The sequence below is a fragment of the Myodes glareolus genome, chromosome 25 (assembly GCF_982192425.1).
Source record: "Myodes glareolus chromosome 25, mMyoGla1.1, whole genome shotgun sequence".
Taxonomy (NCBI): Eukaryota; Metazoa; Chordata; class Mammalia; order Rodentia; family Cricetidae; genus Myodes; species Myodes glareolus.
Genome location: NC_142050.1, coordinates 14914769 through 14929385, shown reverse-complemented (window position 1 = coordinate 14929385; position 14617 = coordinate 14914769). Strand labels below are relative to the sequence as shown.

At 38.3% G+C, this 14617-nt stretch overlaps 1 protein-coding gene across 3 annotated transcripts in view; it reads left to right on the top strand.

Moving 5' to 3' along the window:
- Positions 1-14617, top strand: part of Tfec (transcription factor EC) — a 61881-nt gene that overhangs the window by 30686 nt on the left and 16578 nt on the right. Inside the window, exon 1 of one of the 3 annotated variants that reach the window (XM_048448984.3) lies at positions 5752-5905. The exons of the other annotated variants lie outside the window; for them this stretch is intronic. Within the exon in view, the coding sequence (XP_048304941.3) occupies positions 5840-5905 (66 nt within the window). The 5' untranslated portion in view covers positions 5752-5839. Of the gene's footprint in view, positions 1-5751; positions 5906-14617 lie in introns of those variants that run through there. 3 annotated transcript variants of the gene reach the window in all.

Below are 14617 nucleotides of genomic sequence, written 5' to 3'. Positions count from 1 at the left end.
TGAGGGCAAGAACTGCTCACTGCTGCCGCCTGTAGTAATTCTTCTAGTTCTTGAGAGGGCTGAAAATAAATATTGGATGATAAGTATTTGGCAATTCTTATTTGAATTGATTTGTGAAATTATTGACAAGTCATATTTGGACATATCCTGAAAGAGTCTCTCAAGCCTTGATTCAAGTTAATCAACCACTTTTCTTAGAATATGGCAGAATTTGGTTGAAGGACAGTTTAATGCTTTCGGAAGTGTTTGCTACTGGTTATTTCTTTATATGCCACGAGAAACTCAAAATGTGACCATGCCTCTCGACTCAGCACTTACACCTTCTTCAGTTTACATGTGTTGAGGTTTCACTGAAGATAGTACGGTGGGAAGGGGAGAACTAGAGGTTCAGTGGTTGCTTGTTTCATCTCTATTGCTGGGATGAAATACTCCAACAAAATGAAAATTGGGCTGGGGGAGAAATGGTTTGATTTAGGTGACAATTTGGAGTGTGGGGAAATCAGGTGGTAGGAACTTGAAGTAGCCACATCACACCCATAGCCAAGAGGAGAGAGAGGAAATGCATACATGCTAGAGCTGAACTCACTTTCTTCCTTGTACAAGCCAAGGTCTGGCCCAGGAAAGGGTGCCCACATTTAGGGTGGATCTTACCACCCCAGTTCATACTCTTAGAGCAAAATCTTTTAAACGTATATTCATAGCACCATGTGACCCAGGCTGTACTTCACTAAGAGGTGACTCGTGTCAAGTTCACAATCACAGCTAATTTTACAGGTATATAGGCGTGGGGGAATAGAAAGAACAAATGAAGCACATGATCTTTATCAAAAGTGTAAACCTTTAAGAGCCTTCCTCATCTACTGGTTATTTCTTAAGCCATCTCTTCAGAGAAAAGGAAGCTTTCAGAACTGAAAATGCAAATAAAGATTTGGTTGAGGTTAGAACCATAGATTCAGAGTTCAGGAGTTCAAACTTGCCTCTGCCACTCAGGTAATCTGGAACAAAGTGGCAATTTCTTTTCCTTTGGATTTCCTTTTGTATAATAAGGATAAGTATCGAATTCATCTCCCAGGCTGCTGTGAAGCTTAAATGATCGGAATATGTCAAACACTAGACACAGTACCTAGCACATCTCCCTCACTATGCAGGTGTATGGTACTGATGCTGCTTAAGGGGTTTGTGTGTACCCTTGGTACTGTATCACTAGTTACAGAGATGAAGAAACCAGTATGTTTTCATATAATCTAAATCCGTATGCATTAGTCAGCTAGAAATTCACCACTGACCTTTGGACATCTACAAAACATTTTAAAAGAAGACAGATGATATGGAAGTCCTCTGTCAACATGTTAAGGCTGTGGACTTTGGGTTGAAGCCCAGCACAAGAAGCACTCTGCTGATCTAGAAGCTGATTGCAGCAAGTGTTGTCCTGGGGGCCTTGTCACCAGGGAGCATAGGGAAGGTGATGCAGGGAACATAACCTATCAGAGCCATGGACCCAGCTCTCAGATAGCATGAGCTTTGAAATACACAACTAAGTGTTTTAAGACTTAAAGATGCAAAATAAACTCTCAGTCTTCACTAACATTCTCCCAGATTTCAAATGGAAGCGCCACATTAACCCTTACTTACAGTATTCTGAATGCATTGGATTCCATTTGATGGAAATTGCTGGGCTCATGATAAGTATTGGATTCTGTTAAAGAGGAAAGAACAGGCACTCTTCCACTAATACAAAGCACAGTGAATGCTTCCAGACCCCCCAGAATGTCAAAAAAAAGCTAAAACTGATAATCACTTCAGCTTATAAAACAAAGTAATTTCATTTGACTGGGAAATGGTGTTTTATTCTGCATTTTTGAAATAGACAAGACAATAAATGAATATTACTAAATACTTGGTATTAAAAGATCATATAATGTTGAGAAAAAATATAGGGCTCCACTGTTCTCTCTTTGTGTGTGTTTGTATATATGTGTGTGTTTATGTCTGTATCTCTCTGTATGTTTTTACATGTATACATGTATCTATCTACATTTATCTATCTATCTATCTATCTATCTATCTATCTATCTATCTATCATCTTTCTATGTATCTATGTATCTATCATCTATGTATGTATGTATGTATGTATGTATGTATCTGTCTGTCTGTCTGTCTGATATTCAAGCATCCAATTCTGTATCTAATCTGCTGCAGCATTACCCAGGAATGACTTAATTTTGACATTTCCTATTTGAAGCTTTGCCTATAATCAACTACCTTCATGAGGTCCTGATTTCGTTTTGAGTATTCACTATGATTAATAGATTGAGATTCATAGGTTTTACTCCCTTGTTGAAGACAGAAAAATTACTATGATAAAATATGAATTATTTCTGAGCCAATACTCTGAGGTGAAAAAAAGGAGAGAGGCCTCATCACCTTAATGTAGGAAGAATTCTGTGTCTAAGTCAGCGTTAATTCCTGTAATCATATTCCAAGAATGGATGTTATCTTATCTTTTGTTTGATTTCTTTACTCAATGTCCAATCACTAGTCTCAGAAGTGTTATCTGTAAAGCTTGTATATACTCTTTTCGCATATCTTGAAGGGTTAGTGTTGGCTCGTTAGTGTGTGGGTTAAGATTCTGTAGAAATCACAAGAAGATGAGATATAGAAGATTTAAGTGCAATTGTTATTGTAAAGTTTTCATTTGGAGAATGTGAGTGACTACATTATGTAGGCTGAGGTCAACCATTGATCAGTGAATCATTTACTTAAACAATGTTAAGATAGATATTTGATATTCAGGGCTTGAGAAATGGTCTATGAAAGCCTCTAGTTTCTCTTTACTAATTCCAAATAGACTTTCTATTGAGAGAACTATCTCTTTCTCCTTGCTCTAGTATACAGAACTCCAGACATCACCACATCACCGGGAACTGAGCATCACACACAGAGGATCAGATAAGATTGAAAATTAGACATGTGTTCACCTCTCTTTACACAAAGAAAGTGCCTAATTAATTTAATGTACTTTTGTTGGATTTTCAGGGAAGGTGTTCAAGGGTTTTCATTTTACCCTAACAATGATTATTGAGTGACCAGACGCTGAAATGACAATGACCTTCCCATTTCTGCGTGCTTTAGAGAGGTGGTCACCTGTACAAGGAATTGGTTCCTATGCAATGTCTGTGTAAAGTAGAACTCAAGGACCCAGAACACCAGCAGCGGACAGTGCTCTGTTCTGTCAGTCTTGCTTCACCAACGTCTCCTCCTAGGCTCTTCACTTCTTTAGTATCCATCCATGTTATTTTTTTCTTCCTCTTATAACCATCTCTCACAAGCTCATATCTGAGCTCTTGCAAATTTCTTCATAATTTTAATATTTTTTCACACATTTTTGGTCCAATTCCAGTTTTTGAAGTATGTTTCCTCCAGCTTTCCTTCTTTACTCTTGTTTAAGCTCATGAGAAGACATACTATTTGACAATGTTACTGTTTTTCAATAGCTATTTATCCCATTCACAAAATTTTAAAATATCTTCTTTAATCTCACCAGAATCCAAGATATAACACCTTTTTTTAACAAGCATCATTAACTTCTCATCTTCATATCCTGCTTATATTTCAGTTCTAGATGAATTCATTTATTTTGCCACATCTTTACCAATAAATAAATGAGCAAATAAATGAGGAACACTTACTGCACTGTGTATGCTGATTATGTGGAATAGATCATCAAATTTCACATGAGTATTTCCTCCCATGAGTCAAACCTATAACCATACCCTAGAAGATTACCAGTAAGGGAGACTGAACAATATCATTCCTACTTGTACTCCCAAGGTTCCCAATTCATTATTCACCCTTTAGAAACAGTCTATAACACTATGTAAAGAAAATATGTCCAGTCCAATTATGATCCACTCAGTAGTTTTAGCAGTTCTCTTGACCCTCCACATCTCTTTTATTTTTCTGTCACCTTATGAGAATAGAATAAAGATTTTATCTCTTTCTTAAATTCCCAACCATTTTTCTTTCTGTGTACTTCCCCCTATATCAACAGTATATCTGCAGAACTGTTTCTATCAGTGTAGTGGTAGTCTTCCATAACCCCCTCTAATTACACCAAACCAAATAGCTCTTTTTGAACACACTTGCTTCCTGGCCATCATGTTATTTCAGCACACAAACATCCCCCACCACAACCCCAAACAAAACTTTACTGCCTCCATTTCTTTCCTACCAGCATCATCTGATGACCCTATTTTCTCCTCTCCAATCAAGCTTCTTCATGACTTTAAAAGGGCTTTTAACACCAATCAGTTGAAACAGTTTTTCTAAGATTATAGTAAATCACATAATTTCACCATTTCTTTTCCTCTCTCCAAACCCTCAAAATTATATATACATATATATGCATATATGTAATATATATATTAGCATCTGGTATCAAAGTCTCTATTCTAGTTTGGCTTGGCTCCCAAGTTGCATTTGACATGGTTAACCATACCCTGAGGCACTTTCTGATATACATATTAGGTAATCTGATTTTTCAACCATTTTGCTAGCTCTTTCTTTTCTAACAGCTGGCAAAATGCTATGTTTCTCAGCCAGTCTTCAGCCATCTCTTCTCATGTATCTTTGTAGATGATGTCACGTCATCTCCAACCTAGTTCTTTTTTCCCCATGTTCAACATATCTGTCCTACGCTTGTTTGATATCCATTGTGTTACAACAGATGTCTCAAACTTACAGTGACTAAAAAGACTTTACTGCTCAAATCTATTTTGGCTGATCTGCGAAAATAATACTAACATCAAGAACTCCAAGAATCATGTGCTCTTCTCTGCTGTATTCTCCCCCCCGCACTGTCCATCCCAATCAAACCCAGTATTTCTAAAATCTCTGTGTTTCTCAACATTTTCCCTTCTCAAACAACATTTTGCATGGTAGCTCATCACTAGCAACGAACACGGTGCCTCACACAACACGAGTGTCAGCAACTAAATACCAAAGTGCTATCAACTCAGGTCCAATATTGTAATTGATTGTTGCCATTAGCATTCCTATTTATGAGTATTACTAAAGGGCAACAGGATCACGACAACGGCAACAATAAAGTATAGCCACTTTTCCTTGACTACACAGTGTGATAATGACGATAAAGTAGGCTTAATGAAAAACTGTGGCTGTTTTTCAGAAAAGAAAATCCATGTGATAGCTATTGTTTATATTTGTACATAGCAGAAAGATGCTGAGAGACGTTCAGGAATGCGGTCAAACTCATTCTTTAAATGAATAGAAGATTTGTGCATGGCTCTGTCCCTGTTGGAAAACCCATGCTGCAACAGTCTCATACCTCCATGTCGGTCATTGTGAAAAGGGGAGCTCCCTCCTAGACGTGTGAGCGGACCTGAGACAGGCCCCACTCTCTGCTCCACTGAAGCTGGATGATTAGTTAACTTCTGAGTTTAGATATCAGCCTGCCATTTCTACCCATTAGCCGACTTCATTCTTTCCTTTTGGAGATACTGTTGTGGGTAGTAACTCATTTATGTTAATGTGATCAGGTATTTGTCAGCCAGGTATCTGTAAATTCTGGTGGCATTTGGCAATCTAAGCAAACTGTTATAGTTCAAGACCATTCCAGAGGCAAGGACTGAGTAAATATTAACAAGCTCTCGCGCTTGCTTGGAACTTGAAAGGGCTGTACGACATCAATGAGCAAGCTTTTGTCAGTCACAATCTAGACCAGATTAGTCTTAAAGTCCAAGGAAGAAGCAAAGTTCACCTTAGTGCAGGAGTTCCTGTGTGCCTCTCCTGGCTAGCGTTTGCAAGCTCAGGACAAGAATGATGAAGGAGAAAGAGAAAACCATTGCTATTGTGAAGGTTATAGACCCTTCCAAGTTGAAGCTGGTGAGTACGCACATCTTGAAATCCTTTCCCTATCTGGAGATGAAACTGGCCTAAATGCTGAATTTGAAATTTAGAGTTGGAGTGGGTAAAATAAGGTGTAGACATTCGCAGTGAAATGTGTTAACCATAATTAACTGTGTGTTTCAAAGAGCTTGTTTACTTACAAACAGCATTGGAGTGCTCTGGGCTATGCTAAGAAATTATGTAGTTTATTTAGTCAAAAACCTGCTAAAGCTAATGTTTTATTGTGACTTTTGTATGCAACGTGAGGAATTGGTTAATTGTTTATTTCGTACTCACACTAACAACTTGTTATTTTAGTGAGAAGAGAATAATGAACATTCAGTATATGTGATGTGAAACGGTGAGCATCCAGTTTTGTGTTTTTCTATTTGCGTTAAAGCCAGCTTGCCAAGGAAGCTCCAGCTCCAGCCCCACTCATTACTTTTATCCACTTACAATGGAACAAAAATAATAATAACAAAATAACGCAGCAGGATTTCATGGCTCAGTGTTTGTCCTTTAAGCCTCGGAGTGATGTTTTAACAAATAAAATAAAGTTTGAGGCAATTGGTGGTGTATGTTCTAAAGCAGGAAAAATCTGGCTGAGTGAATCTAAATGAATCAACACCCACAAGGAAGGAAAATAATCTTTGGAAAGTCAGTGTTTCATTTGTGCATACATTCTGCAGCCTATCCTTCCCTGCGGTGCGCCTCTTTAGAGCAGGACTTTACCTTCTTTTATGTCCAGTTTCTCTATCTAACAGTCTCCTGCTCAGTTTTACCATTTCAGATCCACAGTGCATATTTTCATAGAAAGGCAAAAGGCGAGGATCTAAACAAATATACCTGTCAGCATCTTTTGAAAAATCACACTAATTATGTGATATGACACCACACAGATACACACACGTACCACACACACACACACACACATACATATGCACAACCTCACACACATACACACCACACATACACACCATGCATGTACACACACATAAACATACAAACATCACACATGTATGCATACACACATACCATACATTCATGCATGCACTCACACATCACACACACATATATGCACACACACCACACACACACATACACACACATCACACAAGCACACACACACACACACACACACACACACCATTTAGGGCCTCCTTTTGCCTTTTGTTATTTCACTGAAAATTTCCGTGTGAATTTAACTTGTAACTGTCCATAAGTTTTGTTCATTTTTGAGTATTTATAATGAGATTATCTAGGCGATGCATGGGCATGTTCAGAAAAACTTCAAGGTTTTCACAACCTAAATTATTTTCAGGAGAATACTATGGGGTACTTTCTGTTGCTAAGTGGATGTAAATGAAAAGCATTGGAGTAATAAATAAGTACAAATTACATTTAAAGTTTTATTTAAGCTTATTAGTCCTACAGCGCTTTGTAGAAGAGAAAAATAAGCCAGGTTACCTCCAGGGAGTCTGTTGGTCTGAGTTAAGCCCTAGAGAGAAATTGTTTGAGTTTGATACTTATGTGTGGGGTGGAGTTCAGGAAAGAGCAATGGGGAAGAAAAATACAGTCAGTATCTCCGAACTGTTCTTACTATTCAACACATTAAAAGAAATTAAAGAATGCTTCTGCAGTGGGATAGATAATAGAGGATACAGCCTTTGGTCTTAAAAGCATGAGTCTAGGCTATTATTTCAACTTTTGTTTTGAGGTGGTGGCTCCCACTGGCTGTGACCTCACAGAGTAGGTGAGGCTGGGTGACCTGTTGGTTCCAAGCACCTGTTTCCATGTCCCTGGTGCTGGTTTAACAAGCAAATGCCACTGTTCTTGACTGTTCTTCTCATGGATTTGGGATATTAAACTTATGTCTTTGTGTTTGCAGGACACAGAGCTGTCTCATTGTGACCTCTGTTGCTTTTAGAGTTGTCTTATTTTTAGACCATTTCTTCAATTAAGCTGCAATTGCTTCTTGTTTAGAATGATAGTCATATGCGCCCTACAACGTTGTTATGAAGATGTTATTTGAGTTATTTTGTTATCCCTGACATGTAACAAATAATCAACTCTGGCATAGCATATGTTCTTATGTTGTATTTTATTTTCCTCCATAAATTCCTCATCTCCAGATTCACAGATTTATTGCAATCATAACCCTTACCCACACCAAAGTCTGAAATCTCTTCCTGAAAGCCCATGCATGATCATGACAAGGCTTAAAAAATTTAGAAGTAATGGAAATAACATCAAATCTGTAAGAAAAAGCTAAAATGGCATTTTGAATGCTAGACACAAGAGTTTTGGTTTATATATGAGCTAAATGACAGGGACTTTAGACTTCAGATTCTTGAGGTCAAATAGATCTTAGGGGTATTTGAAATATGTTGGTATAAAAGGTGGGAGTTTCTTGGGAGGGATGTATAGTTTAGGTTAGGGACCCGAGAGCTTGAGGAATGAAAACAGAGATGAAGTTCCAGAGTGGATATCGTTATTTTAAAATGTCCTATCGGGGTCAGGTTGCATCTGATACCTGAAGAGTAAGGGTCATTTTAAAGTGGAGTTTAGGTCACAGTGTATGTGATTTGCTAGGTGATGGATATTCTTACAATTTATAGTTTGTGTAGATGCTTCTGCAATAATCTTGGCTGTAGACTGTTTTCATATCCAGACAGCACCAACTGTAAACAAAGGCAAAGCAATTTTTCTCTGGTGTCACTAAAAGTTAGTTTGGCAAACGGTGTTCTGCTGATTCCACCATTCTCAAGAGCTCTGTATTTTCTCAAGAGTCTTCCTGTTGCATATCTTGTGCTCAGTTCTTTAACCCACTGTGAGTTAATTTTTAAATAAGTGCAAGATAAGATCCCAGAATTGTTCTTTTTCCCTTAGATATCCATTGAAATGAATGCCATTCATCGAAAAGATTGCCTTTTGCCACTGAGTGGTCTTGGTAACCTTGTCCCATTTGCTGGACTATATTAGGATGTGTTCTTTTGGCTTTGTTTTTCTGCCCTACAGCCCTGTGTAATTGTTGTGATGTCAGAATGTCACTCTATGTTACCATAGCACTGTAACAGCTTGGAGATCCAGAAGTATTCATTCTCTACTTAGTTCTTTTCCAAGACTGTTTATTAGTGTTCCTTGAAAATTCATGTGAATTTTAACAAATGATTTTCAATCTCTTCAAAAATGTGCTTGGCATTTTATGGCAATAACATTGGATATGTGACTGCTTTATGTACTGCTATCATCTTGTCAATATTCTCTCTTTCTAAAAATACATGTTATCTTCCATCTTTTATGTCTTTAATCTTATCTGTATTTTTTGGTTTTCAGCCCATACATCTTTCATTTATAAAAGTTAAGCTTATTCCTATATATTTTTGAGGTTATTTTAAATGGAAATGTGCTGACTTTTTTTTTTGAGACTGCTCATCACTTACGTATATAAGTACAACGTGAAAATCATCACGTGTTGATTTTATGTTTTGCAACTGGGCTACTAGCTTCATTTGTTAGTTTAAATAAGGGTGCATTTTTTGTTTTTGTTTTGGTGTATTTTGTTTTTATGGAATCTGTGGATTTTCTAAATATAAGATTATAAATCACGCTGTCTGTAAACAACGACCATTTTATGTAGTTCTTGATGATTTGTGAATTCTTGACTTCTCTCGATTAATTGTTCTGTCTAGATTATCTGTTGAATGATAGAGGTGGAAGCGGACATCCTTACCTTGGTCCAGATATTAGAAAAAAGCTCATTATCTTTTATATATTATTTTTAATTTATTAAGAATTCTTTCATACAAGACTAAGCATATTGGTGCATGCCTTTAATCCAAGCACTTTGGAATCAGAGGCTGGTGGATCTCTGTGAGTTCAAAACCAGCCAGGTTTACATAGAGAGTTACAGGCAGCCAGAGCTACTTACTTTGTCTAATGTTTTAATATTTCTCCTCCCCCAACTCATCTCAGAATCCTGTCGCCCATTCCATCCATCTTCCTGGTTTCTCTGTCTCAAAAAGGAAAAAAAAAGTGAGAATTGAAAGACAGAAACTTAAAAAAACAAAACACTAAATATCTCTACAAATCAAACAAGCATAAAACCTCCAACAATAATAAAACAAACAGAAAACAAATGAAAATGAAAAACAAAACAAAAACCCTACAATGGAATTTGTTTTGTTTTGGCCAATGTCTCCTGGGCCTGGGTTCTGTCTTGAAGTATGATTGATGTATTCATTGACACTCCATTGGAAACAAATAATTTTGTCTTTCCCAGGTATTGATTACAAATAGATTCTTGATTAGGGATGGGACTTTGTGTCCACTTTCCGTTTTCAGTGCAGTGACTCTGTAGTTTGAATCTGTGGAGGTCTTGCCATGTTGCCATCGTCTTCCAGAATTCATATGTGTGTCAGTTATCTTGTGTCTAATAGAAGACTTAGGTGACCCCTGTAGGCTCCCTGATATCTGAGAGTCCTCATGAGTCCTGATCCATAGATTTTGTGGGTCATGTTCTCATAGCATCCCTGCCCTTTCTGGTTCCTCAGATCCTTCCTCCCCACCGTCAAGACTCACAACCTCCTCGTAATGTTTGTTGTGAGACTCTGTACCTGCTCCAATCAGTTTCTGGATGAACACTCTGGTCTTATTGATGACGATTTTGCTAGGTTCTGATCCCAGGACTCTCTGCAGGCAGGGAAAACTGTCGGTAGAAGACTTTGTGGCTGGATTAGTAACTCAATCCTTCCTCTTGAGGCATTGCCTGGTTACAGAAATGACTCATTCAGGCTCCATGTCCCCCATTGCTAGGTGTCTTTGTTAGGGTTACTGTAGTAGATTCAATGGAGTTTTCATTGTGCTAGGTTCCACCTCACCTCTGAAATGCCCCCCAATTCCAGTTGTTTCTCTCAATATTTTCTCTCTCTCCTCCCTATCAGATCCCTGCTCTTCCCAAGCACACTCATCCCCAGCCCTCCTGTGAAATCTATTCTAGTTCCCTTTTCCAGCGATAACCTTTCATCTCCCTTCAAGTCCTTTTTGTTACTTAGCTTCTCTGGGTCTGGGAAGAATGAATATCTTTTACTTTACAGTTTATATCTACTTATGAGTGTATACAAACCATGATTGTCTTTCTGGGTCTCACTCAGAATGATTTTTTTCTAGTTCTATCCATTTGCAAATGCAAATCATGGTATCTTTATTTTTAATACTTGAGTAATACTCCACTTTGTAAATGAGCCACATTTTAAAAAATCCTTTCTTTGGTTGATGGACACCTAGGTTGTTGCTAAGTTCTTGCTATTATGCATAAAACTGCTGTGAACATAGTTGAGCAAGTGTCCTTGTGGTATGGTTGAGCGTCCTAGGAGTGGTACAGCTAGGTCTTGAGGTAAATTCATGTCCAGTTTTCTGAGAAACCACCACAGTGATTTCCAAAGTGGCTGCATAAATCTGCATCCCACCAGCAGCGGAAGAGCGTACCCTTTGTCCACTTCCTCAGCAGCATAGCTGTCATTTGTGGTATTGAACTTAGCCATTCTGACAGGCGTAAGATGCAATCTCAAATTCATCTTTGCTCTTGAGTTGCCAACGACTTTAAAAATTTTCCAAATCAAGTGCTCTATGAACTTTGTGTTGAGATTTTCTTTTGGCTGAGTACCCAATGTTTGAATATTTCAAAGACGTTTGAGAAAAATCACATGTTCTCTATTCTTGCAAGCACTGTAAACATGTTATCTATGAGGTCACACTATGACTTTTATTCAAATCTGTTGTAGCTTTCTTCATTATTTTGGGTGCTTGATTTTTCAAAAATTAAAAGGAATGTGTAGAAATCTTTCACTCTGATGTTAGATTATTAACTTCTGTAGATTTTCACATTCTTCACAAATTTGGTGTGGTTTTTCAATAGGTGCATGAATGCTTATAATTAGCTTTTTAATTCACTTTTTATATGTAGTCACTCTGTTTTTTTATTAGTTATTGTCTTTGTTAGGGTTTACTATTGCTGTGAAGAGACACCATGACAACTCTTATAAAGAAAATATTTAAATTTTGGAGGCTCACTTACATTTCAGAGGTTCAGTCAATTATCATCGTGGTGGGGAGCACAGTAGTATGCAGGCAGATGTGGTGCTGAGAGTCCTTACATCTTGGCTCAGAGGCAACAGGAAGTTGACACACTTCCTCCACCAAGACCGCACCTCCTGATAATACCACTCTCTAGAGCTTTTGGGACCAATTCCATTCAAAGTACCGCAATTACATATTTCTTTATTGGAACAAATAATTAACAGCCAGAGTTAAAGGAAGGAAAGTTTAGTTTTAGTGCACAGTTTAGGAGCACAGTTCATCAAAGTGGGGTGTCATGGCACTAGCAGCCTGAAGATGCTGGCTATATTATATTTTCAGTCACAGTTACACGCAGTTAAGACCCTAGCCTAACTAATGCTATCACCCACAATTACAAGGGGTTTTCCCACTTCAGTTAGCATACTCTTCCCACAGATATGTCCAGAGGTTCACCTACGTGATCCTAGGTCCTGATCAGTTGACCATCAATACTAACCATCATAGTCATCAATGAAGTTGCTTATTTGAAAGCCCACTTTCTCCGATATTAGTATAGCTATATCAGTTCTCTTATAGTTATAATCTGCGGGCATATCTGACTTCATTTTTTTCTGTTCAACATTTGCATATCTTTTACCAGCTGTCTCTTGTGAGCTACATATATCTAGTGGTCATCTCTTAATCAGTTTACATTTTATATGGGGTTGATTGTCTGACATTGATAATTATTCATATATGTGATGGCTGTTTTTGTTGCCAGTTTGACTACACCGGAAATTAATTGAAATCAGTGGCTAGGTACACCTGTGAAAGATTTTTTTCCTTAACTAAATCATTTGAAGTAGAAGACCTACTTTTAATCTGCCTCTTTTGTGGAATGATGCATCTTTAATCTAGACCTTTGAGGTGGGGAGAGGCACCGTTAATCTGAGACATGCATTCTGATGGGAGCCCATTTCAAGGACACAGGGAAGCGAAGCTCTTCCTCTTCACCTGCTTGACCTCACTCTCACTACGGAGTCCATTCCTTCATTGGATTAGAGCCTACTTCTTTGGGATTCTGGCACATACCAAAGATCAGCTGAGATGCCCACCCTCATGGTCTGAGCAACCACTGGATTCTTGGACCTTCTGTTGGTATACAGCCATTGTTTGACTAGCTGGACCATAGCCTGTAAGCCATTCTAACAAACCCCATAAATACACACACACACACACACACACACACACACACACATAATCATTCTATAAATTCTGTTCCCCTAGAGAACTCTGACTAATACAATATATTTTCACATTTTTTCTCTCACTTTAGATTATTTATGTTCTATTTTTTAAAGCATATTTCCTTGTTCTGGAGAGGGGACTCAGCAGTTAAGAATATTGGCTGCTCATTCGGAGGTCCTGGGTTCAATTCGCATTACCCATGTGACGTTCACAAATGTCTGGATTCCCAATCCCAGGAGATCTGATACCCTCTTCTGCATCTACAGCCACTAGGCACTCATATGGTGCCGGATATACCTTAGGCAAATCATCTATGTGTATAAACAATTTTTAAATTTTTTAATTTTTTAAATTTTTAAATTGTGTATAAACAATTTTATGTGAATATATTCCATAATAATTTCTTAGCACTCCCTTGCTACTCTAATGCACTTGGTCTGTAACTATGAAGACGGAAACACTTCTCCATTGTCTTTGATCTCAATCTCTACCATCGCCTTTTCCTTACATTCCACAATCAGTTTTCTAAGGCATTTGATCAATTTTATTTCCATCTTTAAAACACATCTTTAAACAGCTTTTCCTTTTAGGTACTTGCAGTAAATGTTTCTTGTAATTAATTCATTAAAAATTTAAATAGTATATTATGATCATTTTATTTTTCTTTACCCAACTCCTCCCAGATCGTTCTTACTTCCCTAACAGCCCAATTTTGATTTGATTTTTTTTCTTTTTTTTTCCTTATTTATTTATTTAAAGAATTTCCACTTCCTCCCCTCCTCCCAATACACTCCCGCTCCCCCATTCCCTCTCCTCCTCCCTCACCATTCCCAAGAGCAGTCAGAGTTTCCTGCCCTGTGGGAAATCCAAGTTCCTCCCCCCTCCCTCCAGGTCCAGGAAGGTGAGGATCCCAAAAAGCCAGTCCATGCAGACGAAACAAGACCCAGTGCCATTGTCAATGGCTTCTCAGTCAGCCCCCATGTCAGCCACATTCAGAGAATCCGGTTTGATCACATGCTCGTTTAGTCCCAGTCCAGCTGGCCTTGGTGAGATCTCATTAGATCAGTCCCCTTGTATCAGTGGGTGAACGCACCCTTCCCGGTCCTGACTTCCTTTTTCACGTTCTCCTTCCTTCTGCTCTTCATTTGGACCTTGGGGGCTCAGTCCAGTGCTCCAATGTGGGTCTTCGTCTCTATCTCCATCCATCGTCGGATGAAGGTTCCCTCTGGTTCTGCTTTCCTTGCTCATGATCTCCCTCCCTCTGCTTCTCATTTGGACCTAGGGAGTTAAGTCCAGTGTTCCAATATGTGTCTCTGTCTCTATCTCCATCCTTCGCCATATGAAGGTTCTGTGGTGACATGCAAAATATTCATCAGTATGGTTATGGGCCAAGGCCAGTTCAGG